The following is a 22,355-nucleotide window of genomic DNA, read 5'->3' as shown; positions in this document are numbered from 1 at the left end:
TACTTGAGTAAAAGTCTAAAAGTATTTGGTTTTAAATATACTTAAGGCCCTCCAGGACTAACATTGAAAAACCCTGCTCTAAACATTCTATGGAGGTAACCTGTGGTTTAGGAGGGGTGAGTTACCTGGCGGACAGGTTCTCCCAGTGCAGTGAGTGGGGCAGGGTAGTTCTCAATCAGAGACACCTGGTGTAGGTTGTCAGAGCGCCAGGGCAGACAGGACACCATGGAGAAGGCATCCTCCAGTAGAAGGCAGCTTTTCGCACACTTAGCCTTGTTCTTGATCAGCTCCTGTCAACACACACACAGGGAGAAATACGTGGATTAAGGCTTCAGAAAGGTCTAAACATGGACACTTAGAATCAGATGATGAGCACTGACCTTGAGCAAGGCCTGGTAAGTCTGAATCCTCTCCACTGGTCTCTGTAAGAAGGTGATGACATCCAGGACTGCAGTTTCGGGTTGCTCAGGCTTAGTTTCTGTGTTTTGCTGGAACACAAAGGTCAATACACGTGAATGTGAGCATGGAAGCATGTGAGTGCAAATAGTTTTTCTTCTGGAAGTGGGGATCGATTTTTGTGCATTATGGTAAATGATCTGATTGCATACCTTGAAGTACTGCTGGATGGTCTTGTCAGTGACACAGGCCTCTGCCTGTGTTTGGCCCACCATGTACTGCAGATACTTTTCAAAGTCCATTGCATGTTTGACCAGGTGCATGGCCACTTCATCGTCAGTAGAACACTCACTCAGACTGGGCAGAATAGATCTGAGTAGGGGGTAGGAAAATAAGGACAGTATTTATCAGAAGTTTTTATCTTACATTTCATTACATTAGTAAAAACATATCTAAAACCAGCGCTAAAACCAGCTCTCCCTCTCAACAAAAAGAACAGGTGTGTCACCTCTCGTGTAAAGCCATGATGTCCTTTATATTGCGGAATATGGTTTCTTTCTGGTTGATGATGTTGATAGGGACATGAGGGCTGGTGTCTAAGTGGTGTAGGTGGTGGGACGTAAAGTCCTTCATCTCTTTCACAAACTCTTCCTCCCCATCAATCAGTCCCTGGATTAATTGGCTAAAAACAGAAGGGAATGTAGACAGTTTTCTTTAAGAAACGATATGAATCAAATATGCAGAACACACTGTGATCAAGTGATATTCATTCACTCACCTTAGTGTTCTCCTGTACTCCTCCCCTGTAGACCCTGATACATCCAGCTCCTGTTGTGGTGTCCTCATTTGTGGGAATGTCTCCTTTACAAAAACACAAAGCTTGAATAAATGCATGGTAAAATATTATCATTACTAGTGACAAATCCTGTTTATATAACAAAACATAAAAGTGGTTGATTGCACAGTCAAAAACATATTGACTTTGTCCATTTTATGCCCACCCTTTACCAGGACATACTGATGACCTCATACCTTTCTCTTCTTCTCCAGGTATGCAGGAGAGACCCATCCTTGGCGTGAGGGGGTGGTCTTGGAGGGCTTGGTGCGGACCAGCCACTTATCCGGGTGGATAGAGTCCAAGACCTCCACGTATTGACCCTCCTTCAACACAAAGCTCTCCTTGTTGCCACCTTGTTGAGGGCTGCAGTTAGCTCTGGCCACGTAGATATCAAATGTCTATGGAAAAGAGGTTGGTAGAAAATGGTGGTTAACTGCTTGTCCAAGCAAACGTTACTGTAAAAGGACCAAGTATGAGGAGGTTACCGTGTTCATTAGTGAGATCAAAATGTATACTTTTGTCTCAATTAAAAAACCTGATCAGAACACATTGTTTGAAAGAGGGCTACATTTTCAAACCATACTGTACCTCTATTCCATCCTCGTCCCCATCTGACTCCGAGCCAGAGCCTGTAAGAGCAGTAGGAGTGTGGCCACGATGGTGTTTGGGGGATGGAGTCCTCAACATGGCATCAGGTGCTGATGGGATATTCAGAAGTGGACAGAAGTGTGCAAAGGTTAGCACCGTAATCTTCGCCTAGGTTTTGAAATAGTTGGCTTTCGACATACCAGAGATGTGACATTTTTACTTTTGCCACTGTTATTTTGAATGAGCAGAGTGATTATAGAGTGGACTGGGTCAATTAGGTCCCTTTTAAGGGATTCTTTTTAAAATCAAATCAAATTGTATTTGTCACATGCGCCGAATACAACAGGTGTAGACCTTACCGTGAAATGCTTACTTACAAGCCCTTAACCAACAATGCAGTTTTAAGAAAATAGAGTTAAGAAAATATTTACTAAATAAACTAGAGTAAAAAAAGTAACATAGTAAAATAACAATAACGAGGCTATATACAGGGGGTACCGGTACCGAGTCAATGTGCGGGGGTACAGGTTAGTCGAGGTAATTTGTACATGTAGGTAGGGGTAAAGTGACTATGCATAGATAATAAACAGCGAGTAGCAGCAGTGTAAAAACAAAGGGGAGGGCAGGGGGTCAATGCAAATAGTCCAGGTGGCCATTTTATTAATTGTTCAACAGTCTTATGGCTTGGGGGTAGAAGCTGTTAAGGAGCCTTTTGGACCTAGACTTGGCGCTCCGGTACCGCTTGCCGTGCGGTAGCAGAGAGAACAGTCTAGGATCCAGTTGCAGAGGGTGGTGTTAAGGCCCAGGGTCCTTAGCTTAGTGATGAGCTTTGTGGGCACTATGGGGTTGAACGCTGAGCTGTAGTCAATGAACAGCATTCTCACATATGTGTTCCTTTTGACCAGGTGGGAAAGGGCAGTGTGGAGCGCAATTGAGATTGCGTCATCTGTGGATCTGTTGGGGCGGTATGCGAATTGGAGTGGATCTAGGGTTTCCGGGATGATGGTGTTGATGATGGTGTTCTGAATAAATGTTCTACTTGTGGTATTGCCTTATTATTTTACCATGCATGATGGTGTATAATTTGTAAAATCAATACAAAACTGCATCTGTCATCTGAGTTTAGCAGACCTGTTATAAGAAAATATGACGATCAAAAACGCGTGAAATGGTTTGGTCCATCTCCTATGAACCTGTTACATTGTCAATTTCATTTTCTCCTGTCTTCAGCTCTATTAGAGAATGTATTTTTTCTGCTCTGCTAATGACATTAAACTTGTAAATATCACTATATTTTTACTTACAATTGTGAAATATATTCCTTGTAAACATTATTCATACAGTACATTGAGTCGGAATTCTGTTGTCTAGAATGTTATCCTTGTACACAAGCTCAATGGAATGTTCTTGAGCAGGAGCTGCTAGCACTCTGTGTTGTTTTAGCATTGTATGCTCGCTATGCAGCCTAACATGTGAGCCTTCTTGCCAAGGTGTTTCCTTTAGTGAAAATAATTATATTCTCACTGATCAGGCACTGAAAGTAATAATGCTTTACTATCCAACAGTGTGTTATTTTGTCAGATGATAGCTATGAAATATGCCACCATGTCACGCCCTGGCTCTGGGGACTCTGTTATGTTGAGCCAGGGTGTGTAGAGTCTATGTTTTGTGTTTCTATGTTCAGGATCTAGTTCATTGTGTTTCTATGTTGGCCGGGGTGGTTCTCAATCAGAGGCAACGAGAATCAGCTGTTGCTTGTTGTCTCTGATTGGGTACCATACTTAGGCAGCCGTTTGGGCATTTGTGTTTGTGGGATCTTGTTCCGTGTATGGTTTGTGTATGTACCCAAGGACTTCACGTATCGTTTTGTTGTTTTGTTGCATTGTATTAAGTACTTAATAAAAGTATGTTCGCATTCCACGCTGCGCATTGGTCCACTCCTTTCAACGATCGTGACAGAAGATCCCACCAAAACTGGACCAAGCAGCGTGTGTCGGAGCAAACGCCGGGTAGGGAGCTGGAGAAGTTGGCGATGGCCCAGGTGGGCCAATGGTGGTCCTGGGAGGACATGTTCGAGGGCAGAGGACCATGGGCAAGGGTTAAAGCCCTGGCGAGAGAGGAGGTACGGCGCCAACAGTGTCGTCATCGGACAGACGAGAGGCACCCCCAATAAATGTTTAGGGGGGGGCACATGGCATGGGCGACGGGGCTGCTGGAGGCAGAAAAAGGGTGAGTTAGTGGACGAGGAGAGAAGGCCACCAGGTTACGGGAGCCATTGGTGAGTAGAGGGAAGGAAAGTGTAGAGGCACGGCGAGAGGTACTGAAGTGTGTTGCCAGTCCGGTCCGGCCCGTTCCTGATCCCCGTGTAAGGACAGTGGTGTGTGTTCCAAGTGCGGTCCGGCCTGTTCCTGTCCCTCGCACCAAGCCTGTGATGCGCGTCGCCAGCCCGGTCCGGCCGGTTCCTGTCCCTCGCACCAAGCCTGTGATGCGCGTCGCCAGCCCGGTCCGGCCTGTTCCTGTCCCTCGCACCAAGCCTGTGATGCGCGTCGCCAGCCCGGCCCGGCCTGTTCCTGCCCCTCGCACCAAGCCAATGGTCGCGTCGTCAGCCCGGTCTGGCCTGTTCCTGCCCCTCGCACCAAGGCAATGGTGCGCGTCGCCAGCCCGGTCCGGCCTGTTCCTGCCCCTCGCACCAAGCCAATGGTGCGCGTCGCCAGCCCGGCCCGGCCTGTTCCTGCTCCCCGCACCAAGCCTGTGGGGCGCATCGTCAGTCCGGTCTGGCCTGTTCCTGCTCCCCGCACCAAGCCTGTGGTGCGCGTCGCCAGCCCGGTCTGGCCCGTTCCTGCTCCCCGCACCAAGCCTATGGTGCGCGTCGTCAGCCCGGCCCGGCCCGTTCCTGCTCCCCGCACCAAGCCAATGGTGCGCGTCGCCAGCCCGGTCCGGCCCGTTCCTGCTTCCCGCACCAAGTCTATGGTGCGCGTCGCCAGCCCGGCCCGGCCTGTTCCTGCTCCCCGCACCAAGCCAATGGTGCGCGTCGCCAGCCCGGCCTGTTCCTGCTCCCCGCACCAAGCTAATGGTGCGCGTCGCCAGCCCGGCCCGGCCTGTTCCTGCTCCCCGCACCAAGCCTGTGGGGCGCATCGTCTGTCCGGTCCGGCCTGTTCCTGCTCCCCGCACCAAGCCTGTGGTGCGCGTCACCAGCCCGGTCTGGCCCGTTCCTGCTCCCCGCACCAAGCCTATGGTGCGCGTCGCCAGCCCGGCCCGGCCTGTTCCTGCTCCCCGCACCAAGCCAATGGTGCGCGTCGCCAGCCCGGCCCGGCCTGTTCCTGCTCCCCGCACCAAGCTAATGGTGCGCGTCGCCAGCCCGGCCCGGCCTGTTCCTGCTCCCCGCACCAAGCCAATGGTGCGCGTCGTCAGCCCGGTCCGGCCCGTTCCTGCTCCCCGCACCAAGTCAGGGGTGCGTGTCGTCAGTCCGGCACAGCCCGTGCCCGGTTCACCGGTGCCTGGTCAGGTACCGGTCAGCTGCTCCACACCGGAGCCTAAGCAATCCGCTCCACTGATGTCCAGTCCAGCTCCAGCCAACGGGGCCAGACCAGACCAGGGGCACTACGGGGGGGTTATTAGAGGGTGGTGGTCACGCCCGGAGCCGGATCCGCCTCCGAGAAGGAATGCCCACCCGGCCCTCCCCTGTTCGGTTTATGTTTGCCGCGGTCGCAGTCCGCGCCTTTGGGGGGGGGGGGGGTACTGTCACGCCCTGGCTCTGGGGACTCTGTTATGTTGAGCCAGGGTGTGTAGAGTCTATGTTTTGTGTTTCTATGTTCAGGATCTAGTTCATTGTGTTTCTATGTTGGCCGGGGTGGTTCTCAATCAGAGGCAACGAGAATCAGCTGTTGCTTGTTGTCTCTGATTGGGTACCATACTTAGGCAGCCGTTTGGGCATTTGTGTTTGTGGGATCTTGTTCCGTGTATGGTTTGTGTATGTACCCAAGGACTTCACGTATCGTTTTGTTGTTTTGTTGCATTGTATTAAGTACTTAATAAAAGTATGTTCGCATTCCACGCTGCGCATTGGTCCACTCCTTTCAACGATCGTGACACACCATCAGAGGCTATCGCTTGTGTTTCTTGGCTACATTGGTATTTACATTTTATGAAAATTGTTTGTCAATTTCGGTTAATAGCCTAATGTATGTCACTCTGGTTGTTGGAGCTATCTGTTGTATGGTGAACTCAGGATTCATCAAGGTTTATTTGTGAGTAAATCTGGCTTTGATAATAGCCAGTGCTTAACCAGCCACCGACCTCACTGCACGTCACTGGTATGCAAATTCTGGTGCCACATGCATTGCAAGTGCACAAATACTTGTATAGGTCTAAGCATCACTGTTTCTTCTCCTATTGGAGAAGGTGCCGAGGTAGTTAAGAGACATTGAACTTATGCCTGTTATTTTCTATTTCTATAACTCTGTCTCTACTCTACACAAAACAATGTAGAGTGAAACCCATTACCTTGTGCATGATATTACATTATTATTACATTTACAGCCATTAGTGTTAAAGTGAATGGATTCAGTACAACATGTGAAATACCATCACCACAAAAGGTAACAACTCAATATTTAGATCTAACAACATAACAGAATATGGCTGACCTTGGACATTCAAATGCCTCGGTGGTTGAGGGATGACTTTCTGTTCTTTCTCCTCCTTATGGGGTAACTGGTCCTCTGACTTAATGGCTTCCTTTTCCCTGTGGGAATATATTTCCTTATTAACACATGATAATGCCATAGAACGGGGGGATATAGTTAAATGTTAAATGATGATTGTGAAGGACTTACCTGGGGTGATCTTTGGGGATTATGTCAGCAGGCTCTATGAAATCTGGAGCTGTGTCGTAGTCAGAGGGACTAGACACTGGGGTAACAGAGAAAATAAATGATAATTGTCAGCTAAAGGGGCAATCTGCTGTCAGTTAAAGGGGCAATCTGCAATTCAACAACAACAAAGTGGCCTCCCCGCTACTGTTTTGGTAAACACCTGAGGGATGAGAGTGGAGGAATGTAAGTACACTCTAATTCATAAACAGAGCCATGGATGCGAGGACTGACCATCCATGAGATCAAAATGATAGTTTTGACCATGTTTTGAGGGTATACAGCAGAGGTGTCATGCCCATAGGCGGCACAGGGGCACGTTCCCCCTCAGATTTGTCCTGTAAATTTTTTTACAAATAAAATAATATTATTATTTTTGTTGTTGTTAGTTTTTTTCTCTGTAATACTACTAGCCACTTAGCAATTTTATGAAGTTGGTTTTAGCTAGCCCAGATAGGTTCCCAAACTCCCAACCTCATAACTAGCTTGTCTTAGTAACTTAGCTGGCATGCCTGCAGGCAAGGTTGGTAGACTTTAGAAAAGCAAGCAATAAACTGAATGTACTGAATAAGACTCACATTCCTTTCAATATTTTAGCCAGATTTTAGCAGAGATGCAGAGAAGCATATTTCGTTTCTTTCGAAAAAGAACCACCAGTCAGGAGGATACAGACAGCTGAAAAGGTATGCTTAGACATGCAGAAAAATATACATTTTTCTTTACACAGAATTAAGCATAATGTTTATGGCTCTAGATTGCAGGAAAAAGCTGTTTCAGGTGTTTGTAAAATTATAAATTCTCCAACTTAAGGACCGGAGACACAGCCCCCCGACGGCCCACATCCCAGCCATCCTCACGTACTTTGTGCCCCCTCAGACTTTTGGGGTGATGACGCCCCTGTATACAGTGTTTGATGTACAAATTGCCCCTTTAATAATGCAAAGATGATTTTCAGTCTATCAACAGACAGCTACAACTCACTCCTAGCAAATGCAGACACAATTACTGCATATGACCCAGTTCACATACTAAGGACATCTATAATGTTTATAACTTGACTTACTAGAGCTGGCAGTGATAAGGGAGGCCCTCCTCCTCTCCTGCAGGGTCATGTGGGAATCCTCCTCGGTCAGATTGTAGGCCTGCCACAGGGAGATCCCCTCACTCACCACAGAATCCATAGTCTCCTTCCCGGAGGTGGATGTCTGGCCTGGCTGGAGAGGGCCAATGGAGGCCAGGACTGGGTGCACAGAAGGGCTGGAGGGCTGGGCTGGGGCTGGGGCTGCAGGCCTCTGGGTAGAGGATGGAGGCTTTTGAGGTTCACCCACAGTAATGTTGCCATTATATGAGGTCACACCAAAGTTGTTGACCACCTCACAGGTATAGACCCCAGTGTCTATGGCAGACATGTTGATGATCACCAGTGTGCAGATGCCATCCTCTGAGGTGTTCATGTTGTGGCGTTGGTCTCCTATGATCTCCTGGCTGTTCTTCAGCCAGCGTACTGCGTTGAGCTTTCCTTCCACCACGCACTCCAGCTCGATGGTACCGTTGATCTCAGCACTCTGGTTCTTAAACACCTGCTTGAAGACAGGCCGCATGTCTTTGCGGGTCTTGTATCCCTTGAAAGCTGCCTGGATCTTAATGGCAGCTTCCAGCATCTCATGTTCATCCTCGACACTGTCAGGTGCAATCTCGTCAACTTGCTGAGTCATCTGTAGCCCCTTGGGAACTCCAGCAACAGCGACTACAGGCTTGCTGGTCTTCTGGTTGACTGTTACCTGGGTGGGGGCCTCAGTGAAGGACTCATCCTCTGAGATATGGAGTTGGTTATCGTCCTCCGCCATCTTGGGTTTTTCAGTCTCCTGTACTGTAGACCTTGCTGGCTGTTTAACCCTCTGTTCTATCTCTGTCTCCTTCACCATATACTTCACTGGCTGTTTCTCCTGATTGTCTATTTCTACATCTAGCTCCTTTTTAGATCTAAAAGATCTAATTATCTGTTCTACCCCAGCATCGGACACTATAGATGATCGTCTCGCTGGTGGCACTGGCTGTTTCACTACTTGGTCTATCCCAACATCCGATACTACAGATGCTCGTCTCGCTGGTGGAACTGGCTGTTTCCTCACCACGTCTACCCCATTATCCAAAACTGAAACTACAGATGCTCGCCTCACTGCTGGAACTGGCCGTTTCCTCACCTCATCTACCCCAACATCCGACACTACAGATGCTCGTCTCGCTGGTGGAACTGGCTGTTTCATCCCTTGGTCTATCCCAGAATCCGACACTACAGATGCTCGTCTCACTGGTGGAACTGGCTGCTTCCTCATCTCGTCTACCCCAGTATCTGAAACTGAAACTACAGACGCTCGTCTCGCTGGTGGCACTGGCTGTTTCCTCACCTCATTTACCCCAGTATCCGAAACTGAAACTACAGATGCTCGCCTCGCTGCTGGAACTGGCTGTTTCATCCCTTGCTCAATCCCAGAATCTGACACTACAGATGCTTGTCTAGCTGGTGGAACTAGCTGTTTCACTACTTGCTCTATCCCAGCATCCGACACTACAGATGCTTGTCTCGCTGGTGGAACTGGTTGTTTCCTCACCTCGTCTACCCCAGCATCTGACATTATAGATGCTTGTCTCGCTGGTGGCACTGGCTGTTTCCTCACCTCGTTTATCACCGTATCCGAAACTGAAACTACAGATGCTCGCCTCGCTGGTGGAACTGGCCGTTTCCTCACCTCGTCTACCCCAGCATCCGACACTACAGATGCTCGTCTCGCTGGTGGAACTGGCTGTTTCATCCCTTGGTCTATCCCAGAATCCGACACTACAGATGCTCGTCTCACTGGTGGAACTGGCTGCTTCCTCATCTCGTCTACCCCAGTATCTGAAACTGAAACTACAGACGCTCGTCTCGCTGGTGGCACTGGCTGTTTCCTCACCTCATCTACCCCAGTATCCGAAACTGAAACTACAGATGCTCGCCTCGCTGCTGGAACTGGCTGTTTCATCCCTTGCTCAATCCCAGAATCTGACACTACAGATGCTTGTCTAGCTGGTGGAACTAGCTGTTTCACTACTTGCTCTATCACAGCATCCGACACTACAGATGCTTGTCTCGCTGGTCGAACTGGTTGTTTCCTCACCTCGTTTATCACAGTATCCGAAACTGAAACTACAGATGCTCGCCTCGCTGGTGGAACTGGCCGTTTCCTCACCTCGTCTACCCCATTATCCGACGCTATAGATGTTCGTCTCGCCTCTGGGACTGTCCCTTCCCTCACCTCATATACCCCAGCATCCGACACTACAGATGCTTGTCTTGCTGGTGAAACTGGCTGTTTCATCCCTTGGTCTATCCCAGAATCCGACACTACAGATGCTTGTCTCGCTGGTGGAACTGGCTGTTTCACTACTTGCTCTATCCCAGCATCCGACACTACAGATGCCCGTCTCGCTGGTGGAACTTGCTGTTTCACCACTTGGTCTATCTTGGCATCCGACACTACAGATGCTCGTCTCACTGGTGGAACTGGCTGTTTCCTCACCTCGTTTATCACAGTATCCGAAACTGAAACTACAGATGTTCGCCTCACTGGTGGCACAGGCTGTTTCCTCACCTCATCTACCCCAGTATCCGAAACTGAAACTACAGATGCTCGCCTCGCTGGTTGAACTGTCCATTTCCTCACCTCGTCTACCCCAGCATCGGACACTATAGATGCTTGTCTCGCTGGTGGAACTGGCTGTTTCCTTACCTCGTCTACCCCAGGATCCGAAACTGAAACTACAGATGCTCGTCTCACTGGTGGAACTGGCTGTTTCACCACTTGGTCTATCCCAGCATCTGACACTACAGATGCTTGTCTCGCTGGTGGAACTGGCTGTTTCCTTACCTCATCTACCCCAGGATCCGAAACTGAAACTACAGATGCTCGTCTCGCTGGTGGAACTGGCTGTTTCACCACTTGGTCTATCCCAGCATCCGACACTACAGATGCTTGTCTCGCTGGTGGAACTGGATGTTTCCTTACCTCGTCTACCCCAGGATCCGAAACTGAAACTACAGATGCTCGTCTCGCTGGTGGAACTGGCTGTTTCCTCACCTCGTCCACCCCATCATCCGACACTATAGATGCTTGTCTCGCTGGTGGCACAGGCTGTTTCACCACGTGGTCTACTTCAATCTCCTTCACCATAGACTTCAATGACTTCTGTTCCTCTGTGTCCCTCACCATAGCTCTTACTGGCAGTTTCACTGGCTCTTTCTCCCTCTGGTCTATCTGTGTCTCCTTCACCATAGATGCTTCCTTCCCTTTAGACCTCAATGGTGGTACTAGCTGTTTCTCTGTCTTTTCTACTATGGTATCCTTCACCATACTTACTGTCTGTTTCACTTGCTGTTTCTCCTGCTGGTCTACCTTAGTCTGATTACCCATAGACCTTGATGACATTTTCTCATGTAGGTCTACCACTGTCTCTTTTTCCTCAGGCTCCAGGTCTTTCTCTGACTCCACAATGGATGCCCGGGCCATGCCACATTTCTTTGGCTCTGGAGGGCCAGGATGGGCCTCCTCTGGTGGAGGAGTAGGAGATACAGCCTTTGTGGGAGCCTTTGTGGGAGGCATTGTCTTGGGAGGTTCTGTCTTGGCTGGGAGAGGCTTTACTGCCACAGAGGCAGTGGTCTCCACACCACCTGCCTGGCACGTGTAGCTGCCACTGTCGTCGTGCTTCAGCTCCAAGATGTGTAGCTGAAACACACAGTCGTCCTGCTTCATCTGATACTTCCTGTTGGGCCTGAGAGGCAGCTGGCCCTTCCTCCACTGGACTGGGACTCCAGGCTTAGACAGCTCACAGGACAGGCAGGCTGTGCCCCCCGCCTCAGCCTCCACAGCCTGCAGCACCTCCTCAAAGTATGGAGGCAGCTCTGGAGAGACTGAAGACAATTAGGGATTTGCAAATCTATTTGACCAATGTTAGGGTGAGTAATGCAAAGAGAGATTTCAGAATATTGTAACCCCCTGAGATAAACCTGAGTTCCTGGTTATGTTACTTCTCTCTAGAAGATGGGAAATCCTTACCTGTGACAGTCAGATTGGCGCTGCTCTGCATGTCTCCAGTGTCACAGGAGTATATCCCAGAGTCATCTGGGTCCACATTGTGGATGAGAAGAAGGTTGAGCTTGCCCTGCTTACAATTCTCGTACTTGTCTCTGTTCAATAGGGGCATGTTGTTGCGTCTCCATGTGACAGGGGTAGTGAGGTCAGAGGTCGTACAGGATAAGGTGGCCGTCTCTCCTTCCATGATGACGGTGTCCCGGGGATTCTTCTCAATGAGTACTTTAACTGGACACAGAGGAAAGTCAACTCTCAAAATGTGTACACATATATTAGTGTTTATACTTTATACTTCTTGAAGTTTTGTTGCACTGAATATGACCGAGATGAGGTGTGATTCCTCTACAGGCAGCAGGTGTGTGCTATTACACAACAAATCACACACATACCTTTCACAGACACAGAGGCGGTGGTCTCCACGCCACCTGCCTGGCACGTGTAGCTGCCACTGTCCTCGGGCTTCAGCTCCATGATGTGTAGCTGAAACACACAGCCGTCCTGCTTCATCTGGTACTTTCTGTTGGGCCTGAGAGGCAGCTGGCCCTTCCTCCACTGGACTGGGACTCCAGGCTTAGACAGCTCACAGGACAGGAAGGCTGTGCCTCTTTCCTCAGCTTTCACAGCCTGCAGCTCCTCCTCAAAGTATGGAGGCAGCTCTGGGTAGATGGAAGACAATAAGGGAATTCCAAATCTATGTTCCATTTGACCAATGTTAGGGTGAGTAATAGAAAGAGAGAATTCAGAATATTGTATTGTAATATGTGGATCAATTTATCAGTGAATTCTGAAAAGCTATCGAAAGGATTGTTCCATAAGGCTGTGTTTTTAGGGAGAGATATTGGTTATTGCAGAAGTTATTTGCGGGATGAGCATGCGCATCTTCAATATGTCCCCATTGTTCCTCTTTAGTGCATTTAACTATATGTCTCAAGCAAAAGCCTTGGGTAGCGAATTGATACAATTCCAGGTCTGGAAGGTTAAAACCACCCTCAGACTTAGGAAGATGTAAAACGTTCCTTTTTATTATATGAATGTCTTCGGTTGGGTAATTGGTATTACCGAAAATAAATACAACAACTTTGGGAGCCATGCCATTCTAAAGAGGTTTATTCTACCTGTAAGATTTATGGGAAGATTATTCCATTTACACTACCGGTCAAAAGTTTTAGAACACCTACTCATTCAAAGGTTTTTCTTTATTTTTACTATTTTCTACATTGTAGAATAATAGTGAAGAAATCAAAACTATTAAATAACACATATGGAATCATGTAGTAACCAAAAAAGTGTTAAACAAATCAAAATATATTTAAGATTTTAGATTCTTCAAATAGCCACCCTTTGGCTTGATGACAGCTTTATACACTCTTGGCATTCTCTCAACCAGCTTCACCTGGAATTATTCTCCAACAGTCTTGAAGGAATTCCCACATATGCTAAGCACTTGTTGGCTGCATTTCCTTCACTCTGCCGTCCGACTCATCCCAAACCATCTCAATTGGATTGAGGTTGGGGGATTGTGGAGGCCAGGTCATCTGATGCAGCACTCCATCACTCTCCTTCATGGTTAAATAGCCCCTACACAGTCTGGAGGTGTATTGGGTCATTGTCCTGTTGAAAAACAAATGATAGTCCCACTAAGCCCAAACCAGATGGGATGGCGTATCGCTGCAGAATGCTGTGGTAGCCATGCTGGTTAAGTGTGCCTTGAATTCAAAATTAATCACAGACAGTGTCACCAGCAAAGCACCCATGCAAAATAGCACCTCCTCCTCCATGCTTCACGGTGGGAACTACACATGCGGAGATCATCCGTTCACCCACACCGCGTCTCACAAAGACACGGCAGTTTGAACTAAAAATCTCAAATTTGGACTCCAGACCAAAGGAAACATTTCCACCGGTCTAATATCCATTGCTCGTGTTTCTTGGCCCAAGCAGGTCTCTTCTTCTTATTGGTGTCCTTTAGTAGTGGTTTCTTTGGAGCAATTTGAACATGAAAACCTGATTCACACAGTCCCCTCTGAAGAGTTAATGTTGAGATGTGTCTGTTACTTGAACTCTGTGAAGTATTTATTTGGGCTGCAATTTCTGAGGCTGGTAACTCTAATGAACTTATCCTCTGCAGCAGAGGTAACTCTGGGTCTTCCATTCCTGTGGTGGTCCTCATGAGAGACAGTTTCATCATAGCGCTTGATGGTTTTTGCGACTGCACTTGAAGAAACTTTCAAAGTTCTTGAAATGTTCCGTATTGACTGACCTTCACGTCTTAAAGTAATGATGGACTGTCGTTTCTCTTTGCTTATTTGAGGTGTTCTTGCCATAATATGGACTTGGTATTTTACCAAATAGGGCTATCTTCTGCATACCTTGTCACAACACAACTGATTGGTTCAAATGCATTAAGATAGAAAGAAATTCCACAAATTAACTTTTAAGAAGGCACACATGTTAATTGAAATGCATTCCAGGTGACTACCTCATGAAGCTGGTTGAGAGAACGCCAAGAGTGTGCAAAGCTGTCAACAAGGAAAAGGGTGGCTGTTTGAAGAATCTCAAATATAAAATTATTTTGATATTTTTTGGTTACTACATGATTCCATATGTGGTATTTCATAGTTTAGATGTCTTAACTATTATTCTACAATGTAAAAAATTGTAAAAATAAATAAAAAGAAAACCTTGGAATGAGTAGGTGTGTCCACACTTTTGACTGGTAGAGGACATTCTTAATCTGTCCAGAACTCTTATTCATTTCACAATGGGTTTACAAGTCACAAAAAAAAGTAGTATTATTAAGTCCTTCCATCTCTCTCTCCCAAACCAAATAAATCCCCTCCACCACCCCCTCCCAGTTCTTCCCCATTTACGCCACCCAAGCCAAGCTTTGTCCCACCCTCCCACTCTTGCCCTCTCTTACAAATCTATGTTCCATTTGACCAATGTTAGGGTGAGTAATACACAGGAAGAGTTCAGAATTTGAAACTCCCTGAGATAAACCTAAATTCCTGGTTATGTTACTTCTCTCTAGATTATAGAAAATCCTTACCTGTGACAGTCAGATTGGCGCTGCTCTGCATGTCTCCAGTGTCGCAAGAGAATATCCCAGAGTCATCTGGGTCCACATTGTGGATGAGAAGCAGGTTGAGCTTTCCCTCCTTACGGCTCTCATACTTGTCTCTGTTCAGTAGGGGCATGTTGTTGAGTCTCCATGTGACAGGGGTAGTGAGGTCAGAGGTCGTACAGGATAAGGTGGCTGTCTCCCCTTCCATGATGATGGTGTCCCGGGGATTCTTCTCAATGAGTACTTTAACTGGACACAGAGGAAAGTCAACTCTCAAAATGTGTACACATATATTAGTGTTTATACTTTATACTTCTTGGAGTTTTGTTGCACTGAATATGACCGTGATGAGGTGTGATTCCTCTACATGCAACAGGTGTGTGCTATTACACAACACATCACACACATACCTTTCACAGACACAGAGGCTGTGGTCTCCACGCCATCTGCCTGGCACGTGTAGCTGCCACTGTCTTCCTTTTTCAGCTCCATGATGTGTAGCTGAAACACACAGCCGTCCTGCTTCATCTGGTACTTCCTGTTGGGCTGGAGAGGCAGCCGGCCCTTCCTCCACTGGACTTGGACTCCAGGCTTAGACAGCTCACAGGATAGGAAGGCCGTGCCCCCTTCCTCAGCCTCCACAGCCTGCAGCTCCTCCTCAAAGTATGGAGGCAGCTCTGGAGAGGGAAGACAATTAGGGAATTACAAATCTATGTTCCATTTGACCAATGTTAGGGTGAGTAATACAAAGAGAGTAATACAATTCAGAATTTTTTACTGCAATATTGTAATATGTGGATCAATTTATCTGTGAATTCTGAAAAGCTATCCAAGGATTGTTCAATAATGTTGTGTTTTTAGGGAGTGATATTGGTTGTTGTAGAATACGTTTCATTTTCTTCCCTATTATAGTATTCTTAACAATGAAGTTGTTTATGTTCTTAGCTTTAACCTTTGAAATTAGACACTTAAAACGATTCTGGGGATGAGCATGCGCATCTTCAATATGAACCCATTGTTCCTATTTAGTTCATTTAACTATATGTCGCAAACAAAAGCCTTGGGTAGCGAATTGATACAATTCCAAGTCCGGAAAGTTAAAACCACCCTCCGACTTAGGAAGATGTAAAACGTTCCATATTCTATGAATGTTTTCGGTGGGGTAATTGGTATTACCGAAAATAAATACAATAACTTTGGTAGCCATGCCATTGTAAAAGAGGTTTATTCTACCTGTAAGATTTATGGGAAGATTATTCCATTTAATTAGATCTCCTTTCATATTGTTGAGTAATGGAATAAAATTATCTTTACATATTTGTTGTTTGTTGTCACTTGTTAAGCATCCTAAGTCCTAAGTATTTAATATTTTTTGTGGTCCACTTAAAGGATTGCAGTAGATCATGAGTTATTCAATTTCCTTTTCCTATTGCCATTATTTTGTTCTTTCCACAATAATTTTATATCTTGAGATTTTAGAGCATTCTGAAAATATTTTCAGCAAAGGGGGCATTGAGTTTTCAATATTGGTCAGGTATATTAGGAGATCATCAGCAAATACGTTTATTTTATATTCATGTTTACCAATACTGATACCTGTTACATTTGGGTCCTGTCTAATTATTTCTGCAAGTGGTTCGATTGCCAGTAAAAACAGGAGGGGGGAGAGGGGATATCCCTGTCTTGTGCCCCTTTCTAAAGCAATTTCATCAGATAATGTATTATTTGAGTATATTTTTGCTTTAGGACATTTATACAGTATTTTTATAACATTTAATATTTCAGCTGGAAAGATGAAATCTTCCAAAGTTTTGAATAGAAAAGGCCACTCAAGATAGTCGAAAGCCTTTTCGGCATTAACAGCCATTATTAATTCATCTATATCCATTTATTTTGTGCATTGTATTAAACTGAAACGTATTCTTCTATTTGTTTGTCAGTGTCTATTTTTAATAAACCCTGTTTGATTGATATGTATCAAGTCTGGAAAGCCCTTTGCCATTCTATTGCTTGTAAGCTTTGTTATTATTTTAATGTCACAATTTATTAAACTAGCACTAATAATAATGATTTGACATACATTCCTAATCTGTCCAGAACTCTTATTCATTTTCCAATGGGTTTACAAGTCACAAAAAAATAAACACAATTACATTGTAGTATTATTAAGTCCTTCCATCTCTCTCTCCCAAACCAAATACATCCCTCTCCACCCCCCCCCCCCCCCCCCCCCAGTTCTTCCCCATTTACACCACCCAAGCCAAGCTTTGTCCCACCCTCCCACTCTTGCCCTCTCTTACAAATCTACGTTCCATTTGACCAATGTCAGGGTGAGTAATACACAGAAAGAGTTCAGAATATTGAAACTCCCTGAGATAAACCTAAATTCCTGGTTATGTTACTTCTCTCTAGATTATAGAAAATCCTTACCTGTGACAGTCAGATTGGCGCTGCTCTGCATGTCTCCAGTGTCGCAAGAGTATATCCCAGAGTCATCTGGGTCCACATTGTGGATGAGAAGCAGGTTGAGCTTTCCCTCCTTACGGCTCTCATACTTGTCTCTGTTCAATAGGGGCATGTTGTTGAGTCTCCATGTGACAGGGGTAGTGAGGTCAGAGGTCGTACAGGATAAGGTGGCTGTCTCCCCTTCCATGATGACGGTGTCCTGGAGATTCTTCTCAATGAGAACTTTAACTGGACACAGAGGAAAGTCAACTCTCAAAATGTGTACACATATATTAGTGTTTATACTTTATACTTCTTGGAGTTTTGTTGCACTGAATATGACCGTGATGAGGTGTGATTCCTCTACATGCAACAGGTGTGTGCTATTACACAACACATCACACACATACCTTTCACAGACACAGAGGCTGTGGTCTCCACGCCATCTGCCTGGCACGTGTAGCTGCCACTGTCTTCCTTTTTCAGCTCCATGATGTGTAGCTGAAACACACAGCCGTCCTGCTTCATCTGGTACTTCCTGTTGGGCTGGAGAGGCAGCCGGCCCTTCCTCCACTGGACTTGGACTCCAGGCTTAGACAGCTCACAGGATAGGAAGGCCGTGCCCCCTTCCTCAGCCTCCACAGCCTGCAGCTCCTCCTCAAAGTATGGAGGCAGCTCTGGAGAGGGAAGACAATTAGGGAATTACAAATCTATGTTCCATTTGACCAATGTTAGGGTGATTAATACAAAGAGAGTAATACAATTCAGAATTTTGTACTGCAATATTGTAATATGTGGATCAATTCATCTGTGAATTCTGAAAAGCTATCCAAGGATTGTTCAATAATGTTGTGTTTTTAGGGAGTGATATTGGTTGTTGTAGAATACGTTTCATTTTTTTCCCTATTATAGTATTCTTAACAATGAAGTTGTTTATGTTCTTAGCTTTAACCTTTGAAATTAGACACTTAAAACGATTCTGGGGATGAGCATGCGCATCTTCAATATGTACCCATTGTTCCTATTTAGTTCATTTAACTATATGTCGCAAACAAAAGCCTTGGGTAGCGAGTTGATAAAATTCCAAGTCCGGAAAGTTAAAACCACCCTCCGATTTAGGAAGATGTAAAACTTTCCATATTCTATGAATGTTTTCGGTGGGGTAATTGGTATTACCGAAAATAAATACAAAAACTTTGGTAGCCATGCCATTCTAAAAGAGGTTTATTCTACCTGGAAGATTTATGGGAAGATTATTCCATTTAATTAGATCTCCTTTCATATTGTTGAGTAATGGAATAAAATTATCTTTACATATTTGTTGTTTGTTGTCACTTATTAAGCATCCTAAGTCCTAAGTATTTAATATTTTTTGTGGTCCACTTAAAGGATTGCAGTAGATCATGAGTTATTCCATTTATTTTTCCTATTGCCATTATTTTGTTCTTTCCACAATAATTTTATATCTTGAGATTTTAGAGCATTCTGAAAATATTTTTAGCAAAGGGGGCATTGAGTTTTCAATATTGGTCAGGTATATTAGGAGATCATCAGCAAATACGTTTATTTTATTTTCATGTTTACCAATACTGATACCTGTTACATTTGGGTCCTGTCTAATTCTTTCTGCAAGCGGTTCGATTGCCAGTGCAAACAGGAGGGGGGAGAGGGGATATCCTTGTCTTGTGCCCCTTTCTAAAGCAATTTCATCAGATAATGTATTATTTGAGTATATTTTTGCTTTAGGACATTTATACAGTATTTTTATAACATTTATTATTTCAGCTGGAAAGATGAAATCTTCCAAAGTTTTGAATAGAAAAGGCCACTCAAGATAGTCGAAAGCCTTTTCGGCATTAACAGCCATTATTGAATAATCTATATCCATTTTTTGTGTGCATTGTATTAAACTGAAACGTATTCTTCTATTTGTTTGTCAGTGTCTATTTTTAATAAACCCTGTTTGATAGATATGTATCAAGTCTGGTAAGCCCTTTGCCATTCTATTGCTTGTAAGCTTTGTTATTATTTTATTGTCACACTTTATTAAACTAGTACTAATAATAATGATTTGACATACATTCCTAATCTGTCCAGAACTCTTATTCATTTTCCAATGGGTTTACAAGTCACAAAAAATAAACACAATTACATTGTAGTATTATTAAGTCCTTCCATCTCTCTCTCTCTCCCAAACCAAATACATCCCTCTTCACCCCCCCCCCCCCCCCCTCCCCTCCCAGTTCTCCCCCATTTACACCACCCAAGCCAAGCTTTGTCCCACCCTCCCATTCTTGCCCTCACTTACAAATCTATGTTCCATTTGACCAACGTTAGGGTGAGTAATACACAGAAAGAATTCAGAATTTTGAAACTCCCTGAGATAAACCTAAATTCCTGGTTATGTTACTTCTCTCTAGATTACAGAAAATCCTTACCTGTGACAGTCAGATTGGCACTGCTCTGCATGTCTCCAGTGTCGCACGAGTATATCCCAGAGTCATCTGGGTCCACATTGTGGATGAGAAGCAGGTTGAGCTTTCCCTCCTTACGGCTCTCATACTTGTCTCTGTTCAGTAGGGGCATGTTGTTGAGTCTCCATGTGACAGGGGTAGTGAGGTCAGAGGTCGTACAGGATAAGGTGGCCGTCTCTCCTTCCATGATGACAGTGTCCCGGGGATTCTTCTCAATGAGTACTTTAACTGGACACAGAGGAAAGTCAACTCTCAAAATGTGTACACATATATTAGTGTTTATACTTTATACTTCTTGGAGTTTTGTTGCACTGAATATGACCGTGATGAGGTGTGATTCCTCTACATTCAACAGGTGTGTGCTATTACACAACACATCACACACATACCTTTCACAGACACAGAGGCTGTGGTCTCCACGCCATCTGCCTGGCACGTGTAGCTGCCACTGTCTTCCTTTTTCAGCTCCATGATGTGTAGCTGAAACACACAGCCGTCCTGCTTCATCTGGTACTTCCTGTTGGGCTGGAGAGGCAGCCGGCCTTTCCTCCACTGGACTGGGACCCCAGGCTTAGACAGCTCACAAAACAGAAAGGCTGTGCCACCCTCCTCAGCCTCCACAGCCTGCAGCTCCTCCTCGAAGTACGGTGGTAGCTCTGGGTAGATGGAAGAAAGTTAATATTACTCTAATGTTCATAAAATACATTTTAAGGTGAGTATTGCACTTACAGAACATCCCCATAGAATGATAGAACAAGCTCCCTCACGACGCCAGGACAGCGGAGTCACTCACCACCTTCCGGAGACACTTGAAACCCCACCTCTTTAAGGAATACCTGGGATAGGATAAAGTAATCTTTCTACACCCCCTTACCCCACCCCCCAAAAAATAAAAAAATACATATTGTAAAGTGGTTATTCCACTGGCTATAAGGTGAATGCACCAATTTGTAAGTCGCTCTGGATAAGAGCGTCTGCTAAATGACGTAAATGTAAAATGTAAGAATGACGTACCCTCACTAAGGTACAGAAAAACGGTGCTACTCTATGTCTTTACCATTGACCGTCAGATTGGCACCGCTCTGCATGTCTCCAGTGTCACAGGAGTATATCCCAGAGTCCTCTGGTTCTGTCTCATGGATGAGCAGTACGTTGAGCTTGCCCTTCTTACGCGTCTCATACTTGTCTCCATTCAGTAGGGGCATGTTGTTCCTTCTCCATGTGACAGGGGTAATGAGGTCAGAGGTCATACAGGATAAGGTGGCCGTCTCCCCTTCCATGATGTCAATGTCCTGGGGCTTCTTTTCAATGAGTACTGACAGAGACAGTAAACAGAGTAAACAAAGTAAATGCGCTCTAATTGCATACACATACTGTATAAGTGGTTAAAGAGAATAATTTCACATTGTACTGTATATTAACAAATTAAAAGAGGTGGCGCACCTTTGGGTTTGGGGACAACTAGCAGTTGGGCAGAAGTCCTCTCCTCCCCGACCAAGAAGACCACTGTCCCGGTCTCCTCCGGGGTGGTCATGGTCAAGACCAGGCGGTGCTGGTGGCCCTCAAAGCTCATCTGGTTCATTTCGTTCTTCTGCAGGGGGCTGGAGCCCAGCCACCACTCGCCTTCACTCACCTCAGTGTGGGACAGCTCACACACAAACACTGCGTCCTGCCCGGCTATGATCTTCATGTCCTTCAGACCTGACAATATTTTCACACGCTCTGTAGAGGTAGAGTTAGAATCAGGAGAGTTGTTTATAGGCTAATGTAGCAAGCCATACAGAGATGAGATGACCCATGCAAATAATGCAGATAATCTTGTTGATGGTCTACCACCATCCCTTATATTTGTGGAAAGGTATAAGCTATCCTCTACCAACAATAATCAAATACCAAAACAGGGTGAAACAAAGACTCATTGTGCTCCTATAATTTTGTAAGTTTAAAGAGGATATACTGTAGATTTACTTCAGTCCCCACTAGGATGGGGTTGGCCTACCTTTCACAACCAGCATGGCTGTGGTCTTCTTTCCCCTAGTGATGCAGCTGTACTCCCCGGCATCCTCCAGACTTAGCTTCTTGATCTCCAGGGTGTGAACGGGACCTTTTTTTCCCACAGTGAACCTCTCCCCATCTGTGACCAGGCAGGCGTCCTTCTTCCAGGTGACGGGGACGGTGGCGCTGGAGACCTCACAGGAGAGGACCACGGACTTCCCCTCCATCACCACATTGCTCTCCAGCTCCTTTTCAAAGAACACTGAGGCAGCAGCTGTGTGGAACAGAGAGCGACATCATTAGAAAATGCCTTGTCCTTCGGGGCCATTGCACTATACTATACAGTGTATATACGATACTGTGTAGGTTACAATTTGTCTGTTATGGCAAAACATTGTTCTAGAATATATTGAATATGTATTGTTAGAGAGAGAGCAACTGCATTGACCTCTTGCTTATTGTGTATTCTAGAACACTTTGGTACAGTTGCTGGGGAGGCCCATACTTCAACTCTTTATTTCCTGGTGAATGAGCATTTCATATCCAAAAAACACA

At 45.6% G+C, this 22,355-nt stretch overlaps 1 protein-coding gene across 1 annotated transcript in view; it reads right to left on the bottom strand.

Annotated features, from left to right (window-relative positions):
- LOC311130984 (obscurin-like) overlaps positions 1–22,355 on the bottom strand; it is a gene marked incomplete at both ends in the record, with an annotated part of 77,361 nt that overhangs the window by 36,895 nt on the left and 18,111 nt on the right. The window contains 21 exons of the mRNA XM_084163822.1: positions 126–290; positions 381–488; positions 609–768; positions 905–1,078; positions 1,175–1,257; positions 1,429–1,632; positions 1,823–1,932; positions 6,469–6,566; positions 6,658–6,733; positions 7,757–11,641; positions 11,787–12,050; positions 12,212–12,478; positions 14,872–15,135; positions 15,297–15,563; positions 17,317–17,580; positions 17,742–18,008; positions 19,770–20,033; positions 20,195–20,461; positions 20,863–21,120; positions 21,249–21,527; positions 21,805–22,074. Coding sequence (XP_084019948.1) covers positions 126–290; positions 381–488; positions 609–768; positions 905–1,078; positions 1,175–1,257; positions 1,429–1,632; positions 1,823–1,932; positions 6,469–6,566; positions 6,658–6,733; positions 7,757–11,641; positions 11,787–12,050; positions 12,212–12,478; positions 14,872–15,135; positions 15,297–15,563; positions 17,317–17,580; positions 17,742–18,008; positions 19,770–20,033; positions 20,195–20,461; positions 20,863–21,120; positions 21,249–21,527; positions 21,805–22,074 — 7,994 coding nt within the window. The remainder of the gene's footprint in view (positions 1–125; positions 291–380; positions 489–608; positions 769–904; positions 1,079–1,174; positions 1,258–1,428; positions 1,633–1,822; positions 1,933–6,468; positions 6,567–6,657; positions 6,734–7,756; positions 11,642–11,786; positions 12,051–12,211; positions 12,479–14,871; positions 15,136–15,296; positions 15,564–17,316; positions 17,581–17,741; positions 18,009–19,769; positions 20,034–20,194; positions 20,462–20,862; positions 21,121–21,248; positions 21,528–21,804; positions 22,075–22,355) is intronic.

This window comes from Coregonus lavaretus (genome assembly GCF_964263955.1).
Source record: "Coregonus lavaretus genome assembly, chromosome: 6".
Lineage (NCBI taxonomy): Eukaryota > Metazoa > Chordata > Actinopteri > Salmoniformes > Salmonidae > Coregonus > Coregonus lavaretus.
This window is presented reverse-complemented; position numbering and strand designations above follow the sequence as displayed.